Below are 21,532 nucleotides of genomic sequence, written 5' to 3' on the forward strand. Positions count from 1 at the left end.
TTGCTACGAATGCTTAAAGAACCTGGAATCAAAGATAATTCGGCTAATCCTACATGCAAAACGCAGTACGTTCGACAAGGATGAAATCTTAACTAACGACATGTCCTTTATAGCCTTGTTGAATATTCCTTTAAGTGAGAAGTCTGTATTTGTATTGGATTCCAAAACTACATAAAATCCATACAGATTAAGGTACATAGGAGGATCATCTACTTGTTCTACAAAAGAGTTGCCTGTACAGCTGACCAAAATTTTAACCATAGCAAAGAAGGGAAAACAAACATACTGTGAAACTGTTTTCTGGCGTAGTGGTATCAATCATATGTGGATTCTGAAAAAAAAATCTCAAAAAGACCTTTTTAATAATCTTAAATCTTGCGCCTTCGCTGAAGTTAATTCAACTAAAACTTTTGACTTTTCAGCATTATATACTACCGATGAAAACTCGTCTAAAAGAAATTATCCACAAAGCATTTTACTGCAAGAATCGTGTTTTAGACGACTATGTTTCAATATATCATTACCACTACAGAACAAAAAGAGAAATTCTGCTAGGGATTATTTGCCACTTTGAAGGGACACTTTTTCAAGAAATTATCGGCATTCCAGTGGGCATTAATTGTGCCATCTCCTAGCCGATCAGTATCTTTATTTATCTGTTTTGGAGTTTCTTCAAAGTCTTGTGAAAGACAAGTAGACTTAAGACGCCAGATCCTTTAATTTCACACATCGATATATTAATGATGTTGTCTCCATTAATAATCATAAATTTTGGAGAATGACTTTAGTTTATTTATCCACCAAATCTAAAAATTAAAGAGACTACTGGCTCAGCTTCTTCTATGTCATTTTAGACCTTTACCTCGAATTTTACGAGTGTAGTCATCTAAGTACAAAAAAAAAAAAAATGACAAACGAGACGATTATGATTTTTCCCTTTCTTGTGCAGTAATATCGGTAGCAGCTTCCCCTGCATATAGACAGTATGAAAGAACTAGTAGCCACTATTCTGACTTGATAATTAATGCGCCATCGTTGCCTGAGAGACATGCTTTTGGACCAAGGTTACTAAAACACATCCCTTAAAAAAGCTCTATTTACAATATCCAGATTGTAATGAGAATATTCTGTTTGACAACCAGATTATAATTGATGGAATTTCATAATATCAACAATTTAACTTTCAGAATTTATATCTTATTTTTTTCTTGAACTTGATTCGTCTTTTCACCAAGTTGGATTTATTTTTAAGGCATCTTTTCTCTATCGCTGCCTCTGTAATTGGCGTCTTCTTTGTTTTATTTGTATTTTACTTGTATTTAGTTCTTTCCATTTTCACTTATTTATTGTTCATTTCTTGTGTACTGTTTTAACTACCGACTGATTTTACCAACTTTTGATCAGTGGCAATTTTATGCTGCCTGTTTATATTGTACTTGTACTGGGAAATAATAACCATAATGGAAGGGGAGGTTACAAATTAGAGAGCTATAAAATCTTGTCCATCGTAAATGCCTGTATCAAGGTAAGATCATTGCGGTGGACATGCCAAGGATGATTGTCACCAAGTTCTGTTCAGTGGTTTCATAGGAGAAGATTTTTAAAGAAAAGTTAACGACAGACGAAAGACGACGACGGCCGCCAAGTGATGACAAAAGCTCATATGGCCTAAAAAACAGAAAAACAAAATCGAAACTGGAAAAAATGTAAGCGGATGCGCACTTGGTGGTACCCCTACCCACAAATCATACAGAAAACCCCAAAAGTAATTAAGGTGGAAATACATAATAAGAGGTGCACAATGGCATCATCTGATGGAGAATGTGTACAAGATTCATCCAATTCCCTTCAGCTGTTTCTGAGGAGTTGAGGATTAGAAGAATGGTCCCCAAGGACCAAGTCAACATATTGCATTAGAAAACACGAAAAGTCATCCAGAATGAACTGCAAAATAGGAGGTGCACAATGGCATCATCTGTAAAAGAATGTGTGCAAATTTCATCAAATTCCGTTTTAGCCATTTTGGAAGAGTTGTTGAAAGAAACAGGATAACTGAATTAAATGAAAAACAGACAGATTGGCTGCATAATCACTATATACATCCTGATTTAAAGTGTTGGGTAAATAATGTTCTTTGCACGAGATCACAATTTTTTTCTAAAATTCTATCCTCCCAAAATACTCTTGGCTTTTAATTCTATTTATGCCACTTAAAACCTGAAATCTTGGATCTGCCCCAGAATGCATATAGTAGTCTTAAGTTGGAGTCTAGGGGTATCACTAGTGGTATGTGGTCCCAGATTTTTGTTATATACTTATATTCAAGTTATTGTTGGGAAACAAAATGTGTGTGGTTGACAATGAATACAACATTAACACTATCATCACATTCTGCAGCAGTGTTGCTAAATATTCCTAATAAATCCTCTCTTTCAGTAAGATTACATTGCAGCATTTACAAACTGACACTCAAGTTATTACACACAAAAAAATCAGTATCAACAGGTCATACCAATATCAATATTTTAGCAGTTGTACAAAAAAGCAGACTCTCAAAGAACAAGACAAAAGAACAATAAATATACTTGTTTTGTTGATTTTGCAGAATCTGGCTGATGTGTGCGAGTTATTATTGCTCCATATTTTTTAAGAAGTGGCACAAAAACAAGCCATAAGATAACATAGTAACTTTAATTAACCTCACAAAGTGAGTAAGTAAAACAAGTAGACATAAACAATTTTTCCGACCCACAAAGTCTTTCACTGTGTACATGATCTAATTATTATACACCAGAGTATCTTCTTCTTCAACACTTAAACATTTTAAAACAATTTAATTTTATTTGAAACAAGCTTTCTGATTGGTTGGTTCTCTTTAATCAAAACCATGTTATTTGGTATAACTTGCCTTGATACTATGATACCATGCATGTCAATTGGTCCACACTCCAGGATTCAAATAATCCCAAAATTATGAATCAGTTATTAACATATGGACTGTTATTCAGTAGAAATTAAATTATACAGAATAGTCAACTGGCCAAAACCGGGTTATTCAGTATACCCTGTTCAAAAATTAGAAACATTTCTTAAATATATAATTAGAGAATATATATTTCCCATTATTTTACTTTTGAACTTTTCTTGAAATATGGATAATGATCAAATATTTCACAAAAAAACAAGTTTTCTTAATTTCCGAATTATTATCTTTATCCTAAAAAAACTATTGAATATTCCAATATAAAAGGAAGCTCACTTAAAAAAAAACTATACTTAAATACTTTATTTATTAAGGAACTTTCAAGTTTTCCATTAAGTGGCCATTTCAGTTTTAGAATTCCTTTAATGACAGATATGTATGTTTAGCAATGAAAGACTTTGTGAACCTTGCACCATAACTTTGATTTCCCTAAATCATAAGTACAGTGTGTATATATAAACAAAACTATCTCAGACAAAAAAAAATCACAATCATGATTGGCCATTTATCATAGTAATAAAAATACTACGTTTGTATGAAAAATAGAAGCATGGATTTTTGATTTATTAAGCATTAGAGATCCTTGAATTTAGCTGGCTGTATTCTTTTCTAGGTTTTCAAAACATTATGAACATTTAATAAATGGTAATCTCCATTAAACCATGTATTTAACTCGATACTTATAGTTTTACTGGCCATTTGCTAGTAACATCATCTCTGTAGGTTGCTGAAAGTAGTCTTTTGCAGAAAGCCAATTCTCACAGTTTTCGGGTAATGCCTAAAATCTAAAATCATTTAAATATAATCTGAGCATTTAATTTTTAAAAGAATGAAAAAAGTGTTAGCAATTTTTCAATAAAAGGAATTTCATACAATGCAGATATTTTTCTCAACTTTCAACTCTTCCTTAAAACATACAAATTAACATCCCTTGACCTTTTATTATCATGGTTTTGTTACACGTTCGTGTTATGTCAGTTGGTCTGCCTTTTAGAGCTACAATATTCAAAAGTGTGTTTTCCTCAAATATGACAGGAGATTACAACCACAATATTTTAATAATATCAGGAAAAAAATATAATTTTCATGACTAAACTGGGTGGAAACTTTCTTTCTCTTCCAAATAAGAACAATGCTGCAAAGGCTGCAAGAGACACATTTCCTACAAGTTTTATTCAAAATTCTTAAAAAATCAAAAGATATAAGCCAAAATACAAAATTACGTATGACTAAGTTCTCTGCAAAAGGGACTTGAACTAGTCTGAAGCATTATTTAGACATAATTATCCAGCATTTGACAATTCCAGGAGACAAGAACAGACTGATGGTCAGAATTATAGGATTTGGGGTTATATTTTAATAGGATGTACAAGTCTCCTTATCAAAACACTATTTTACTTACTTGGGATATTTTTTACAAGCAATACAGAACAGTTAGTTTCTAATATTGTAGAAAAGACAATTAGGCATATCAATAGATTCAGAGAATAAAAAGCTTGGGCTCAAAAAACTTATCTACATTAAGATTTTACATGATTTCTGGTCTGTTTACAGCAATACATATGATATTGATCTATTAGATTTCAACAAATCATATCAGTAAATATACATCAGCAGTGAAATTAATAAAATTTTACATTGTTAAATCACAGAGAACTGTCTAAAAATAACTTAATAGTCCTTCGGTGATTCTTGATTCTTTTTCAAATACAAGTACCTGTGTTGTACATTCATTCATAAATGACCATGTTACATAATCTTTAACTCCTACATAAACCTTCAATGACAGTTTTTGGTAATATTGGATTCAGATACTCATGGTCCCAAAGCTGATTTCTAGAACAATACACAGCTACTGTGTCTCAAGTGTGGGTACTATTTGGCATGAATCATGCAACACTATGGATAGAGTGGGATTTAAAATGGACCACTTAAAAAAAAAAAAAAAAAAATTTACATTACATCAGATCGAATTTAAGTAGTTCAAAATTTTGATTTTGGTTAGTAAAGTACATCCCATCACAACTAATAATAAAATGCTTTGCAGGGTGCAGCTTGATACTATTGCAAAAGTCAACCCTAAAATGTGGGGGCAAGTATAGACACATCACTAGAACGATAAGAATTCAAGTGGTCTCTTTTTGGCCCCTTGTTCCTTAAAAGTTCCTCCAAAACTATTCCCACCCTTTCTCTATAGGTCTAACATCTTGTATAATTTCGAAGAGATACATCCACTTGAAGTCAAATTATTGTCCAGACGTCATGAAAATGAATGTTTGTTTCTGACCCCTAATTTCTAAATGGTTCATATCCTTTGGTGGTATGACATCTTGTGGTACAATTTCAAAGAGATTCATTCATATTTACTCAAGCTATTTAATATATCTGGAAATTCTTGTTTCTGGCGCCTATTCCTAAATGATTTAAGTTACAACCTAAAAATAATCCCAGTTTTCTTTTAGTGGTATAATTTCATAAAGATCTATAGACTTATACTTGAGTGAAATGTACCGTATATATTGACAGCACCATACCATTAAAGTACTTAAACTGTTTTGTAGTCATATAAAAAGCAACAAAAAACTATAAGTCAGATCCATGCCCAATATAAACACACCATTTAATCCAAAATTGTATGTTAAAAGAACTTAATTCAATTGACATGTACATGTACATTAAGTCTCGAAAAATAATGCATGAAAATTTAACACCACATAATGCGTTAACAAGATTTTAACAAAAGGCATATAATTATCAAGATAAAATGTGAGATCATTTGAATAAAGATATATACATACATATCATCTAGCAAAAGTCAATACAAAATCTGCAGTACACTATCCATGTCAGATCTACAGTACACTATTCATGTCAATCTATATCATTCACTAATAAACAACAAAACAAGTTTGCTGATCAGAGGTATAATAACCTACATAATAAGAAATGTAGGGTATACTTCCACTTTTCTTTTGGTACAAATCCCTTACTTAAACCAGTCCCATACCCATATTCTCTCCTCACAAGGTAAATAATAAGACTTTTATATAGCATCTACTGGTATATAAATGATCGACTTCAGATTTTTAAGTTAGTACAAAGGAACCTTTTTAAAGCAAACCACTTTGTTCAATTTATGATGATATTCAATAGATTCAAAATATATTTTAAACTGGTATGGGCTTCAGAGGGTTTCTGGTTTAGATACATTTTTTAAATTTATACAGGTTTTGTCTAGTCAAGAGAGTTTCATCTGAAGCCCCATCTCTAACCACCAAAAAGTCAACAAAGTCAAACATAGGCCTTATGAAATCCTACCTAACCATTAAAAATTTCGTTAACATCTATGATCCTCATTTTCAGTGTTTAGATGTAAGTGTTGAGGAATTCCTTTTTTTTGTTACCTCTGACCAGATAAATCAGTATGCCCAGTTCTCTCATTAATAAAGTCAATGCTTACTACATTCAGACAAAAACCAATTAAAACAATCTAAAAGGCAGTGAATTAACTAATAAACAACAAATAAAAGTTTTTAAAATAAAAAAAAAATGGTGACATGAAATACTTCTCATGCTTAAATTAGACCTACATGTAAATGTTGTGCCATTAAACTATAGTGTTACATTTCTATATATGGTAAATCAAACAAAAATAAACAAATCTTACAGCACTTTCTGATTCATTAATCCTATTACTAACACATGAACCTGTCTACAACAATTAAAAGGAGACACAAGACTAGCACCCTTCCAACAATTTGAAAGAAACAAATTAGTAAGGTTTAGTTGTTTTACTAGAGGTCCCCATCATACTCTGTCCGAAGATTTTTTTGCAAAGGGGGCCAGGCTCCAAGCCACACCCCCCTTCCCATGAATCTGTCTATGAATAGTACAAAATACTTTGCCTACTATTAGACATAATGTAAACAATAAAATTATGGGAATCAAACAAGCAAAAACAACAATTTGTAACCAGAAACAAATTTCAATCAAAAAAGATAAGTTCAACAGTTTATAACACATGTACAGAATGGACTAAACAAAATTATCTTGGGATCAATCTACTCTTACATTAAAAGTTGGAATTCTATTCCTTCATACTCCCAATGGCACCAAGTCTGAGCTTGCCAGACAACCTCTAGCACTGTTGGAGTAAGGGTAAATCTAGACTAGGTCATTTATAATTTGACTTAATCTATTTTAGTGCTAGGAATTTAGTTGGCACTTTGTCTTACATTGTGATACAGTCCCCTTACACCTATCGAAACTATAAAATCTAAGTAAAAAATCTACATTTTAATAAATTAAGAAAAATAGTGGTTTATGTTTTATGATATGCATTTTTGATTAAATGTCAATTTTATAAAAAGTAAATAACACAGTAATACAAAAACTTGTTAGGCCTTTTCCACTTGCAACAGGGGACAAGGACATACAATCAACTTAATATGATTATCTATCTGCTCTGGTAACACATCATACAGAGAGCACATACTAATTTAGAAATTTCAACCCTAAACTGATCAGGGATTGTCATGCATCAAATCCAAAATTGAAAATGACTCATGAAATTTCATCAGATAAGTCAAAATAACCTATAAAATGCAAAACCTTTTTAATAATGTGCTCCACAATACAGTCTGCTCAGGTTTAATAATGTGCTTCACAATACAGTCTGCTCAGGTTTAATAATGTGCTTCACAATAGTCTGCTCAGGTTTAATAATGTGCTTCATAATACAGTCCACTCAGGTTTCTTCCCCCCCCCCACCAAAAAAAAAAATAAACTGGAAGGCCACTGACTTAAGGGATCATGATTCCAAGTTAATACTTGCTTGATAAACTTTGTGCTACAAATTCTGAAATTTGCCAACAGAGAGCAAGTGGAATAGCAAATTCAACCTGAGCTGTAAGACAACATTCTTTATAACGGGACAACATCTTTCTATGGATTTCATTGCAATAAAAATTGTAATTTTAATGAATCTTAAATATGTTTTTGATGCAGATGATATGGTATTTACAGAACATGAAAAGGTTTTATAATGAAATGATTTTTTTCACAGTTTTCTATGTTCTTACTTGTCAGATAATTTTAGTATTAAATCAAAGTTCACTCTTAAAATCATTACCAATAGTTACAAAAACTACATCATTCTGACAGTGATTTTATCTAAAAATAGAAAATGTTGGTTTTCACATATTTGTTTGAAAGCATTAGTCTCAATTTAACATCACCAAGCTAGATCCAATATAACAGATATTTCTATCTGGACCTTTAAACCAGTATTGTTTAATACAAGTAGGAATATTTTGCTTATGTTAGAGTGCCATTTTAACTTACTAATTCCATATAAAACAGCATAGCCCTCCCTTTCAGAGTGAGGGTAATGTGAGTTATACCCCATCCTTTCAGAGCGAGGGTAATGCGAGTTATACTTCTCCCTTTCAGAGTGAGGGTAATGTGAGTTATACTTCTCCCTTTCAGAGCGAGGGTAATATAAGTTATACCCCCCTTTCAGAGCAAGGGTAATATAAGTGTATCCTTCACTATATTTAAAATAGCACATCTAAATGGGATGTGACAGTACAAGTATTTCAACAGTATTATCATAATTCAAAATAACAGTAAGAATTAAGTTATAGCACTCATGAATCACCTCCTTAAAAACAGTGACTATCATATTGGTCATGTTATCAACAGTGCAACAAATCTTCAAACAATTATCTATCTCAACAAAACTTTTGAATTAAAAAAATGTACTAGATAACTGCATTCTAGACACAACAGTGGCATTTGTTCTAAAGAAAAAATGCAATGTGTGAAAATTAACAAAGGCCTACAACGATATTATTTAACACATAGAAATGTCATCAACTGGTCTTACCACTGAACACAATCATAATTCTTAATTGCATTGTTACACATTATATCATAATGAAGCAACCATTTGATTTTTGTTAGAATCTGAACCATAAAAAAAAAAAAAAACATAAAATTAATATAAAAATTACATAAAAAAATCATGAAACCAGACTGGTCTAAACTCAAGAGTAACAGGTCTTAGCTGTCAAATCCTGAACCCAATTTGTTGGATGAAAAATATGGTTCTAGCCTTCCATATGAAAGCAGATGATTGCTCCAAACAAACTTTTCTTACAAACAATATAAAAATGAACTAAACACACAAGAATCACATTAGATAGTATGGCACTTACTTTTGTGTTGAATGTGTTTTATGCTAATTTTTTCTACTAATCTTAACTACCAGTACATCTTTTTTTTAACAAAGTCAAAATATCATACTAACAGTACTAGATTTCTCTAGTCATGTGTATCCTTAAAACTAATTTAAGTCTATTTCTGCAGTATTTTTACAAATATACCATGTTGATCAAATTATTTTTACTTCAGAAGTAATTTATAATTTACATCCTGAAGAAATGGAGAAAAAATTCTTACTATCACTTGACATTATTATCCCAATTTGATCTTTCCTGTCTGATCTATATATTGCACTCATGTTCCTCTTATGTTCATAACACAAAAATAGTACTTTACATCTATATAAGGATTATATATAACTTGCATTTTTATTTATTTTGAAAAAGATTAAAGGCACCAAGTTAGTAAGAATTTTTTAATAAGCTCTGCAATCCTGTAACTATTATAAAACCAGTGCTTTAAGCTAATTGCATTACCTATTTTAACTACATGTATTTACAATACAACAGAAGAGTAAAAGTTGTTCTTATGTAATGCTACAAGACTGTAGGGAAAAAAAAATCAAAAATTTCAAAAACAATGAGAATAAAGAACATACATATACATTTGTGCATGTTCTAAATTTATTCACATTATTTCTTCTCAGTTTATTAATTAAATCAGTCTAAGTTAAGATCCCTGTTTGTCTCAAGAATTATCCCACTCTTAAAGATGGCATATAGTTTAAGGAAAAACATTCTATTTTGTAACAAATTAACTAACAGATATAGTATATTAAGAATCTAACACCTCTGATAATGGAAGACAATTAAATCTTAGACATTTTTATGTTTTCTAACAATGCTCTACTGAATTAGAGAACAGTGAAATTATACCTGAGGGTGTCTGAGTTTTTTTTTTAACTCATACAATTTCTAGCTGTGTTTGATTCTTTTTCTTACTTTTAAAATTAGTCTTGAAATTAATATGCCAGATCAGTATGCCCTGCTAGTCGAAATTCCTTTGTATATACAAGACATAAAACATTTTATTGTAATGTCACAAACCTAACACAAAGGTGAGATAAGGAAATCTCACATGGCTTTAAATAGGAAAATCCTTGTCTATTTAGTGAGAAAATTAAATCCACTTTTACAGTATTTTACACATTATGAACAAAAAAAAAAGAAATCCTTCCTTAAAACCCTACTTCTTTGAATTTGTACTAGTACATTGTAACTTGGAGAGGCCTAAGTTTATTGAAATACATATTGTGACCCTTGAAAAAATCATTACCAATGTAATTTTTTTTAGTGACTAAAACATGAACTAGAGAATGAGGCAATACATATATATATATGTATATGTTTCTATATGGTCAGTGTACTGATGCATAAAAAAACTACCGGTAATTAGATCATGCTGCTAATGCTCCCATTACATATACCAGCCACTTTTGTGCAGCCTACAGGAGCAAACTGTGCGTAGAACTTCATCAAGTCTTGGATAACAAAATTCTTTCCACCCTTCTTCTAAGTAGTGGTCGTTGATTTTCACCAGGTTTGGAGCACCTGACACAAGCACTTTGTAAAGACAGGGTATGTTGACCTTATCAGATGTCACAAAAGGACCATTCCATGGATGTCTTAATACACGAAATGTTTCAAGCTTTGGCATATCAAGTTTTCGCAGATAAAACCCTCTACTTTGAGAAATGTCTAAGTACACAAGAGACTTAGATGAGACTGTGTAGAGAGAGAGACCAAGACCACTTGGGCTCCAAACTTCCAACATGAATTTCTGAAGTGATGGCAAACAAGCCAAAAGTTCTGCCAACAAATCCTGGTCAAGTGATCTGAATACATAGTACTTTTCAAGTATCAAAGAATGTATATTCTTTAACCTAGTCAAGCATTTAACTGCTCTTGGTGACCAATCAAATGGCATTGCTAATGTTTGAATGGCTATAGCCTTTTTTGTAAATAAGTCAAACAAGTTTACAAAGTATCTAGCTCTAAGCCTGTGCCTATAAATAATGTCATTATCTTTTTGGTCCTCATTTGGAACCCAATAAGGGCGAAGTGGCGTTTCTTTGAAACTCAAATAAGCCACTGACAGTTCTTTCCATGACAGCTGTTTGAATAAACTTCCAACAATTTCTCGATACCCACTTGTAACTTCAGCTATATTCAATTTAAATTCAAACCTTCTAGGCCGTGGATTTATCTTCAGTATTAATCTGGAAAATTCATGAACTCTCTTTTTATAACAGTGATAGCAGCGATCATGGTCATTATCATGTGGTGATTCAGGCTTAAGACAAGTATCAGGGAAATTCCATATTGAAAGCTGACACCAAAGGCTTGGATGAAGCAGAATATGATACCACCTCTTACAGACCGTAAAGATCTTTCCTTTTTGTAAGTGATCAAGGTAGGAAAAAATCTTAAATTGACAATCAACTGGCAGCAATTCAAAAGGAAAACATTTATCTTTCACAAGCTGCTGGTCTGGCTTTTCCCTTATGTCAGGATCAAGAAGAATATTGTCATATTGTAAATTTTTTCGAGTACGAGATCTTGTGCTCCTTCTATCCATTACATCTGAAAATAAACAACAATACAATGTACCAAAAGCTTGAAAGAGAACTAATTTGAAAGATGCTATCAAATACTTTACTGCTATGTAATATCTCAACTGAAATTTTTGTCAAAAATTGTCCATCATATTACAGTAAAAGTTTACTCACTTTACTATTCTAGGTATAACCATAAATTTCATACATGACTCATGTCAATATTCGAAATAAATACAACTTGAAAAATAATAATAACAATAATACTTTTTTTTAAGAGGGTAACACAGACAACAAATAACCTTCCCTGAGGACCTCACACAAAACAAAAAAAATAAAGAGGTAAATAACAATGCCAGCAAATGAGTATACAATACATATGCGCATGCAAACTAAGTTTTCATTTATCATTATAGTATATGTAAATACAAAAAATGTACATATACAGCTGAAGTATTCTTTAGCCTGTTGTTCCATAAGCAAGATTTTTAATCTATGCCTGAAAAGAATTAAGGGCGAGAGTAAACAAAAGTACCAGTACATGTATGCCTGAATACATGTAGTTCTGTCTTAGGTTTAAGAATAAAATGATGAGGCATGTCAGACTGAGTCACTATAAGACCAAATCTACATGTAAAATATAGTCTCCTTTTGAAAGAAGCAAAAGAACCATTACATGAAAAAATAAATAATAGCTTTTAAAAACTGTGGCGTTCTCTATTCTGTGTGGGTCAAAATGTCCTATGACACTGGTATTAAAATGCTAGTGTAATTTAACTATTACTTGACCAAAGTAAGCATTTTGATCCTAAGAATATAACTTTCACAGGTTTTTAGATAAAACATGCATGTATAAAATACCTTTCAACTGATTTTTTTCTCCTGTTGTAGTCATACAAAAATAACTATGTTTTCAAATATGTTTACATATCTCTTTTTAAGAACTTTAACATAATCTTGTTTCTTATACACTGTACATTGACATACAGCACGTTATCTTCATATCAATTTTACTGAACAGTTTGTTGGTCTCAACACAATCTGAAACTCCTTCACCACTTTATTATTTAATGCAGTACAGTAATAGAGAAGTTACTCTTACAATCTTAAACATGTAAAACTGATGTCAAACCTTAGTTGGACTATCTTCTCTTTTTTAAAAGCAACTGACAAGTTTCTTCCTTCATTCACTTCTGTTTTTTTTTTCCAAAAATGATTCTAAGGTTTAATGGTAAATAAATGCAAGTGTCCTCAAGTGATTTGCAAGGCGATAAAAAGTGTTTTTCATCATCTATCTCATCAGAGTTGAACCTGAGCCATGTCCTGCAATGCTGGGGAGTACCCTGATAACGACCTTGTTCAATTATACATGTAAGTCCATGTGCAGGTATACATAATCTTGTGAATTTTTTGCTGTGAACAGGAGATTGTAAAAGCATTCAATATTTTTCAACCCCTTTACGTACTTTGTTATCTTGTATCAAAATCTTGAACAGATTAAAATGCCTTGTTACTTCAGAGCCATATAATAAGATTGGGTTGACAGCATTACAGAAATAAAATCTTTGTGAAGTTTATAATATGCTTTCAAAGCTTTTTTGTACAAGTCCCATTGAGCACAAGAATATGATCCAGACACACTGAATGTAATACCTAGATATTTACATTGCTGGACACACTCAAAAATAGACTTATTAATCCTAAATTCATGCTTGATATGTCTGCCTGCTTTGTTGAATATCAAAACTTTGGTCTTTGTAGTTCTGATTTTAATGCACTTTTCATTACAATATACTCCTAATTGGTCAAGTTTCTTTTGTAGTCCAATTGCAGATGTTGAAAGAAGAACAATGTCATCTGCATAACACAAGCAATGAATAGGACCTGCATTAATTTGAACAGGATCTGGAGTGCTGTTAATTAAAGTTGGGAGATCATAAATAAATATTTTGAACAAACTTGGGCTCAAGTTTTTTTCTTTGCTTACCCTACCGGTGCACTTGGTCCATGCTCCCAGTTTTTAGTGGAGTCCGAGTTGCTCAATTGCTTTTGTTACTTTGTATGATTTTAGTTACTTTATGTTCTTTGTTGTGTATGTCTGTTTTCCATGTCTGGTCTTTGTCCCTGGATTACATTCTTTTGATTACCGCTATAACCTTGGTTCCCTTGATTACTCTTACTCCAAAATTGTTTGGAAAAAAATCAGTTATTCTATTATTGTCTTCTTGGACACATGATTTATTCTAGTTATAGCCCTGTGCAGGTCCGGGTGTTAAAAGAATAGGCCTGCAGCAGCGCTAAGCTTGTCGTATAAGGCGACTAAATAGTGCTCAGAAACCTAGCCGGGGGCTAGGCGCTCTGCCCACAGCAACTGGGATGTGTGCCCCAGGTGGTGGAATGGGGTACCCTGGGGGTGTTACATGCTGAGGTTGTCAGGCTATAATACGGAAAACCTGACCGCAAACCCTAGATTGCCCTACCTTACCCATCCCCCCTTTTTCCAGTGGCAATCAAAATTTGTCGACCCTATTATCCTTGTGACCCATCCTTTTTTTTTTCTTCATTTCATGTTCATTTTATCATCCATTTCATGTTCATTGTCTGAATATAGCTGAAATATTGCTGCTCGGACGTTAAACCCCAACAAACAAACAAACAATATTCTAGTTATACATATTTTGATAACACCATAAAAGTTGGATTCAATTCCTAAATTCAGTAATTTAAGTTAAATGCCTTGATGAATTACAGCATCAAAGGCCTTTTGAAAATCAACAAAGCAGGTGTACAATCTACCTACTTTTGTATTACAATACTTATCAATTAAGGATTTGAGAATAAATATATGGTCTGATAATTATGCTTCTTTGTGAATCCAATTTGCCCACCATTTATAATTCTATGTATTTCAAGAAATTTCTGCAGTCAATTATCTACTTATTAAAGTTTACTTAGTGCAGCTGTAATAGTGATACCACAATAGTCATTGGGATCTGAGGCGTCACTGGCTTTATGTATTGGTACAACACATACTGATGACCAGGACTTTGGGTAGATACCAGCTGTTAGACATAAATTAATAATTTGTAAAGGCATGGCAATAATGCCTGTTGCCCAAACTTTATCATATTATTAGTTATATTATAAAGTCCTGCAGCTTTATTTACTTAAATGGATGCAATAACTGTAGAGCTCTCAGCTTCTTAGATTTTCATATCAAGTTCATTGAAAAATTTATTCTTTTCCAATAAATATATTTCTTCTTTCAATGCCTTTAGGCATTCTCTGAATTCTAATTTTGGTTCATTTCAATTTTGGAAATGTTTTGACTAAGAAGACTGTATCATGGAACTATCATTAGTAGTACTCTTTTCTTGTAATTCTTTTATAAGCTCCAATACTTTTTTTGATCTATGTTGTAAATTTTTTTTTTGTTGAAGTAAGGACTGTTTATATGCTTTATATTTAATTTTTCTAGCCTTTCAATATATTCATAGTAATTTGTAATAATGACCTATAACTAAATGGGTCATTTGGGAACTTAATATATATCTTACTATAACCACAGGGGCTTGCTACCACTACCAAAGGTCGCAGTAGTTTCACTTTCAGTCCAAGTGATTGTAGAAATACTGAATTTAAATGTTCAAATCATTGTGTTGATTTACATGTAATTAGAAGTATTTGATGGTGATACCTATATTCATTCATTAGATTCATCATTTGTCAAGTGATTGCTGAAAAGTAAATAGTGATATATTCAATCTTATTTGAAAAAAATGAGTTGAAGTAAGGCACCTTCAAATCTGGGATCACAAGGACTATTATAATTCAATACACAGATACATGTATGGTTCCTAGTCAATCTGTTGGAAGTGACAAAGTTTGAAAAATATAGAATGCCGTCTTGGTTACACACCAAAATGTGTAGCCTGTACTTGTACCAACTTTCCCTCATACTCAAATACTCATTTGCTGATTTCTTCAATATTATGTGACATTTCCAGCCGATAATTTGTACAAATTTACAAAATGATATGACAGCTAGGCTAGAATCAATGATTTTAAAATACTATTCAAAAAGGTAATTTTTATTTGATTTTTAATTTTCAAAAGTACCGAAATGTGTAATCCCAAATTCCCATACCCAAAATCAAAGTCTGGTACTTTTGTTATTTGTACAATTTTATAATATATTTCAAATTAGAACACCATAATATTATTAAAATATTCAAGGGCGATAAATTAAAATTGCATCAGATTCTATTTACGAGACATTCTTTTTCATTCTTGATGGGATCATATCTATTCTTTGCTGGTATGGGGATACAGAAAATGTAAAACTAGGACTGGAAAGTGAGAAATAGTCAATTGTCAGTTTGGTACAGTAACTTCTGGTTACCCATTTCGGGACTTTTGAGAACATAAAATTTACTGAGTTTGAAAATATCATAAATGTTTACAACTAGTTTTGACTTAAATGATTTTAAACATAATTCAGAACTTCAGGACAAAGTTTCAGTAAAAAATTCCTGAGAATAATACAAAAATCGGCATTTAGTGATTTGGGTACCGGGAATTAGGTATGGGTTACATATTTCGGAGTGTACCAGTTTCATACTGTGCCGCACATTGATATATTGAAAGTCTCATATATTCCCCTTGGTCAAGAAATCAGCCATACATGTATAACAACAAAGCAGTGACTTACCAACGAAGTCAAATGTTATTTAAGTATATATATATGTATCTCCGTTCTTCATAAGCATTTCCTAACTTCGTATTACACAGTGAAAGAAATTAGCTATAGACCTATGGACCGAGTCTTCATAAAATTAAACAGGTCTATGTTGAAATTGGCTCAATTTTCTTTGAAATGTACAGTACGGTTTACATAAAATTATGATGAGCCTATGTTGACAAAAAATTAAGTTTCTAACACTGATTACAGAAATTAAGAATAGAGTTGAAAATGCATACATTTTTAGTAAATGTACATGTATATGTGTACAACTATTCATCATGTAATATATATGAGTGAAAAACTTTTTCCATATAATATTTATTACGTCTAAAAAACCTCCATACATTGATTTATGTAAATCTTAAATAAAAAGATCTATCAGGCCAAAAAAAAAATATATCTGTTTCAGGTTTCCTGACCAACCCTAATTTTTTCTCCCGACCCTAATACATTTTTTCTCCAAAATTAATAAAATCAGTAACTTCCGCCAATTTCCGGTATAATACGGATCATTTCTTTTTCTTTCTTTTCTGTTTAAGTACAGTCCTCCACTGGAGTATCGTCGTACTTTTATATACAGTGGTCGATGCAAGAAAAACATCTGTGTGCAAATTTGTACAGTGCTGTGAGTGATCCATATATACAGTGCGATTAAAAACGACGATAGCTGTTTATCTGACTTGGATGGACTGCACTCCTGACTTGAAAGTATCAAGAGAGCTGCTGGATATCAATGTGTCTGGTAGCCCATTCCACAATCTTATAGTGTCTGGAAAGAAAGAGTATTTAAATACTTCTGTTCTTGCGAATGGAACGAGATAGCATAACTGGTAGTTCTGTCTGGTGTTGGTTGTGCGTGATGTTAGATATGCACCTGGTGGTATGGCAACCAGACCATGTACTATACGGTACATCATGATGGCTTTACATCTCGCTCTCCGTTGTTGTAGGGGCTCCCATTTAAGATTCTGCAGCATTGATGTTACACTGCTTGTCCTGTTGTAGTCATTCATAACAAAGCGTGCTGTTCTTTGCTGTACTGCTTCTAGTTTGCTGATGTTTTCCTGCGTGTGAGGATCCCAGATGGTACAGGAGTACTCCATCAATGGTCTGACTAGTGTCTGGTAACAGAGTGCCTTGGTGTTACTAGGGCAGCTACGCAAGTTCTTCTGGAGAAAGGCTCTGGTGGTATTGGCTCTTTTTGTTATGTTGCTGATGTGATGGTTCCAGCTCAGTGTCTTGTGGATTGTCACTCCTAGATATTTTGCAGAGTCTACCTCTTCAAGTGTGTGACCATGGATGTTGTATTGGCCATTGACTGGTGTCTTTTTGGTGGTAATTCTCAATAATTAGCATTTTTGGGGATGGAATTCCATTTGCCAGTCAGACTCCCATTGTTGTAAACCATTCAAGTCATTTTGTAAGGTTTCTGTGTCTGCTGTATTCTTGATCTGGTGGTAAAGGACACAGTCATCAGCAAATAATCTTACGTTGGCAGATGATACATATTCTGGTAAGTCATTTATGAAGATGAGGAACATTAGTGGTCCAAGTACACTCCCCTGCGGAACTCCTGATTGGACTGGAGCTGTTGCTGAGCATTCACCTTCCAGGAGAACTTTTTGTTGCTGATTACTTAGGAAGTCTCTGAGCCAGGTTAGGGTTGAACCTCTGATGCCATAGTGGTCAATCTTGTATAATAGCCTCTCGTGTGGTACTTTATCGAAGGCTTTAGAAAAGTCTAGTAGGATTAGATCTATTTGTCCCTTGTCATCTATGTTCTTGGTCAGGTCCATGACTGCTAGTATCAGTTGGGATTCACATGATCTTTCCTTCCTAAATCCGTGTTGTGCGTCTGTCAAGATGGTGTATTGCTCCAGGTGTTTATGGATGTTACTGCAGATGACATGTTCTAGCATTTTACAGAGTGAAACCGGCCTGTAGATGGATGCTTGGCTACGGTCCCCCTTCTTGAATATTGGAACTACATTGGCATTCTTCCAGTCAGTTGGTATCTTGCCCTGGTCTAGTGAGGCTTGGAAGAAGATGGTGAATAGTGGTGTCAGCTCTGGTGCTAGTGTCTTTAATAATCGGGTTGAGATATTGTCTGGTCCAATTGCTTTATAAATATTGAGTTCTGATAGTAGTTTAAGTACTCCTTTTTCTGTGAGTGTAATGTTGGTCATTGATGGATATGGATCACTTTTCATTGTCTTAATGGTGGATTTATCTTCATTGGAGTTGAAAATGGAGGAAAATTGATTATTGAGTATATTTGCTTTGGTACTGTTGTCAGAGTAAGTTAGGCCATCTTTGTTTCTCAGTGGTGATACTCCTATGTTGTCACATTTTTTGCTTTTGATGAAACTGTAAAACTTCTTTGGATTTCCTTTGATGTCAGGGCTTATGATGTTATGGACATAATTGGCATAGGCGTTCTTACATTCTTTCTGTGATGTTTTCTTCAGCTTCTTATATCTTTTGAAGTCTTTCTCTGATTTTGTTCTTCTGGCTTTTTTAAATGCCTTTTTCTTTTGCGATGTTACTCTTTTAACGTCTCTGTTGATCCATGGTTGGTGGAACCTTGATGATGTCATTTTTGATGGTACGTGTTCCTCTTGTATCTTAAGTAGTTCTGTCTGTATGAAGTTCCACATATCTACTACCTGGCTTCTGACATTAAACTGTTCTTTGAATTGCTTTAATATTTCAATTGTTGCTGTTCTTAGCCCATCTATATCTGCTCGTTTCCATAAATAGATCTTTCGTTTTGTCGGTTTCGGATTTCTTGTTGCTATTTTGGAGTTGATAAAGACTGTATCATGGTCGCTTATCACATCGACTTAACAGGGTTGGTCTATTTGTTAAGAATAAATCCAGGATTGATGTTCCTCTAGTTGGAAAATCTACAATCTGTTCCAAGCAGCATTCATTTGTCATATCTATAAATCTGGTGTTTATCTGGGATGAGTTTTTGTGTCCATTGATAGTTGATGTGTTCCATTCTATGTCTGGTAGGTTCAGATCTCCTCCTAGCCACATAACTGAGTTTTTGTGATGTTGATATGTTGATTCGATTGCAGAACACATATTATCAATATAGTCAATGACACTATTTGGTGGTCTATATAGGCATCCTATAATGGTTGTTCTATTCCCCTGGCATGTCAGTTTAACAAATACTGATTCATTTCTGGTGTCGACTTTAAGTTCTTCACTTGTGATGTTGTTTTTTATCGCTATTAACACTCCTCCATAACCATCATTTCGATTTTTTCTATATACAGTATATGTTGATGGAAAAATCTCAGAGCTCATTATATCTGTTCGAAGCCATGTCTCTGTGCCTAGGATTATGTCGGCGTTAGTTGTTTCGATCAAGTTGAGTACTTCTTCTTTTTTATTTTTAACGCTCTGGAAGTTAACCACTATTACCTTGGTGTCAGAAGATTTGGTGAATTGTATATGTTTATTCTGGTTTGGTCTACTTTTCGGTGAAGGTGAAAAGGTTGGTGGTCCAGGGCTGGTTATACTTTCATCAACTGAAAGTGATGAAAAACTGTTGTTGGTAGTGGAGTCGATGATTGTTGATTCAAATAGTGAGGAGGCAAAGTTGGGTATCCCACAATTTACACATTGCCATGATATATTGGAACAGGCAAGGGCTTCATATATTGGAGTTGTTATGCCTGTGCATTCAGCATGGTACCATTTAGAACAGTCATCACAGGCTGGTAGTTTTCTGGTAAAACCGAAAGTACATTAAAAACCAGGTCACTATAGTGTTTGAATAGGAGATTTATTTATATCACATAAATCACGTAAATACTTATATTTTGTTCAAAATTCCTACAAAAAAATAAGTGAATTGTAATAAAAGACATTATTAATAGGTGTGTATGTTAAAAATTAAAACCACTACTTAAAACCATACACTTTCAAGATTTAAACATGATGCTATTTTACAAATATAGGCTGAACTTTAGTCGAGAAAAAATAAAATGAAAATGCCAACCAACCTATCCTATTTTTGGGAGGAATGTAACCCTAAACAGACATATTTTTTTTTTGGCCTCATCAGTAAATTTCGTTTGAGTGCACATGCACTAGAAATAGAAAGGGGTCAGTACAAATACATAGAGAGAAAAAAAACGTATTTGTAAATCATGTGATAGTGGGAACACAGAGGATGAATATCACTTCTTCTTGGTGTGCACCCACTACGCACCGCAAAGAAATCAATACAGAATGAAATTAGACAACCATAATTTCATTTCTTCATCAAAACCTCACCTCACACCAAGAGACATAGCATACATATTAAACAGTAGCTCTATAGAAATACTAAAAATAACTATCAAATTCATGAGTGAATGTTGGAATCAAAGGTCAATTTAATTTAACAGAAATTATATGAATACATAACGTTAAAACTATTGATTAATCTGTTTTGATCAGATTTACACCACTGTCGCACCATGGTCATAAATTTAGTTTATATGTAATGTATATTACATCGTTCTGTTTTTGTACATAACATAACCATTTACTGTAAATGTGTTTGTGCAAGTAAAATTGTCTACTGTCTATAAAGCTTAAGGTTTTAGAGTTGATTTAAGGGGTAAATTTGTAGCCTATCTTGTAAAGTTACCTTCGATACATCAGAACTCAATAATCTTTCAACAATTGTTTGAATAACATCACAGCTTAGACCTCTTCGAACTGTCCAGGGAAGTTCCATTTTCTTTTTCACCACAACTGGTTACATATGAGTATATCCTACAGTCTGTTTGCTCCTTACACATAATAAAGGGAACAGTACATATTTATTTACCGTATTTTGTTCACAGCAGAAATTCAAATGACAAAATATATATTTGGATCAATATTTGGAAACTTTTTAAAGCTTTACAAAATGCAAAAAGTTTTACTTCATTGCAAATTGCCATATCCTAAGACTCCTTTGTCTAATATTTTGCACAATCAGCTGTTTTCCTCACTTCCGGTAAAAATACCTGGTTTACTT

At 32.9% G+C, this 21,532-nt stretch overlaps 2 protein-coding genes and 1 long non-coding RNA gene across 5 annotated transcripts; 1 reads left to right on the top strand and 2 right to left on the bottom strand.

Moving 5' to 3' along the window:
• Window positions 1–2,677: 2,677 nt before the first annotated feature.
• On the bottom strand, window positions 2,678–21,494 carry LOC148622492 (uncharacterized). Its single transcript, XM_088572494.1, has 2 exons — window positions 21,158–21,494; window positions 2,678–11,790 (listed from the first exon to the last, which is right to left on the bottom strand). The coding sequence occupies exon 2, from the start codon at window positions 11,783–11,785 to the stop codon at window positions 10,625–10,627; it is 1,161 nt and encodes a 386-aa protein (XP_088428620.1). The 5' UTR covers window positions 11,786–11,790; window positions 21,158–21,494; the 3' UTR covers window positions 2,678–10,624.
• LOC148622493 (uncharacterized) lies at window positions 11,470–14,102 on the top strand. 3 transcript variants are annotated; one of them, XR_015920667.1, is made up of 3 exons: window positions 11,470–11,607; window positions 12,041–12,104; window positions 13,066–14,102. It is a non-coding gene; the product is annotated as an uncharacterized LOC148622493 (long non-coding RNA). The 3 variants fall into 3 exon arrangements; XR_015920666.1 differs by having other exon boundaries at window positions 11,481–11,620; window positions 12,986–14,102; XR_015920665.1 differs by having other exon boundaries at window positions 11,481–11,620.
• Window positions 17,178–17,609, bottom strand: LOC148622494 (uncharacterized). Its single transcript, XM_088574128.1, has one exon. The coding sequence runs from the start codon at window positions 17,607–17,609 to the stop codon at window positions 17,178–17,180; it is 432 nt and encodes a 143-aa protein (XP_088430254.1).
• Window positions 21,495–21,532: the final 38 nt, after the last annotated feature.

Source organism: Perna viridis, chromosome 3 (genome assembly GCF_037379345.1).
Source record: "Perna viridis isolate PV_CMFRI_1.1 ecotype Kerala chromosome 3, ASM3737934v1, whole genome shotgun sequence".
Classification (NCBI taxonomy): Eukaryota; Metazoa; Mollusca; class Bivalvia; order Mytilida; family Mytilidae; genus Perna; species Perna viridis.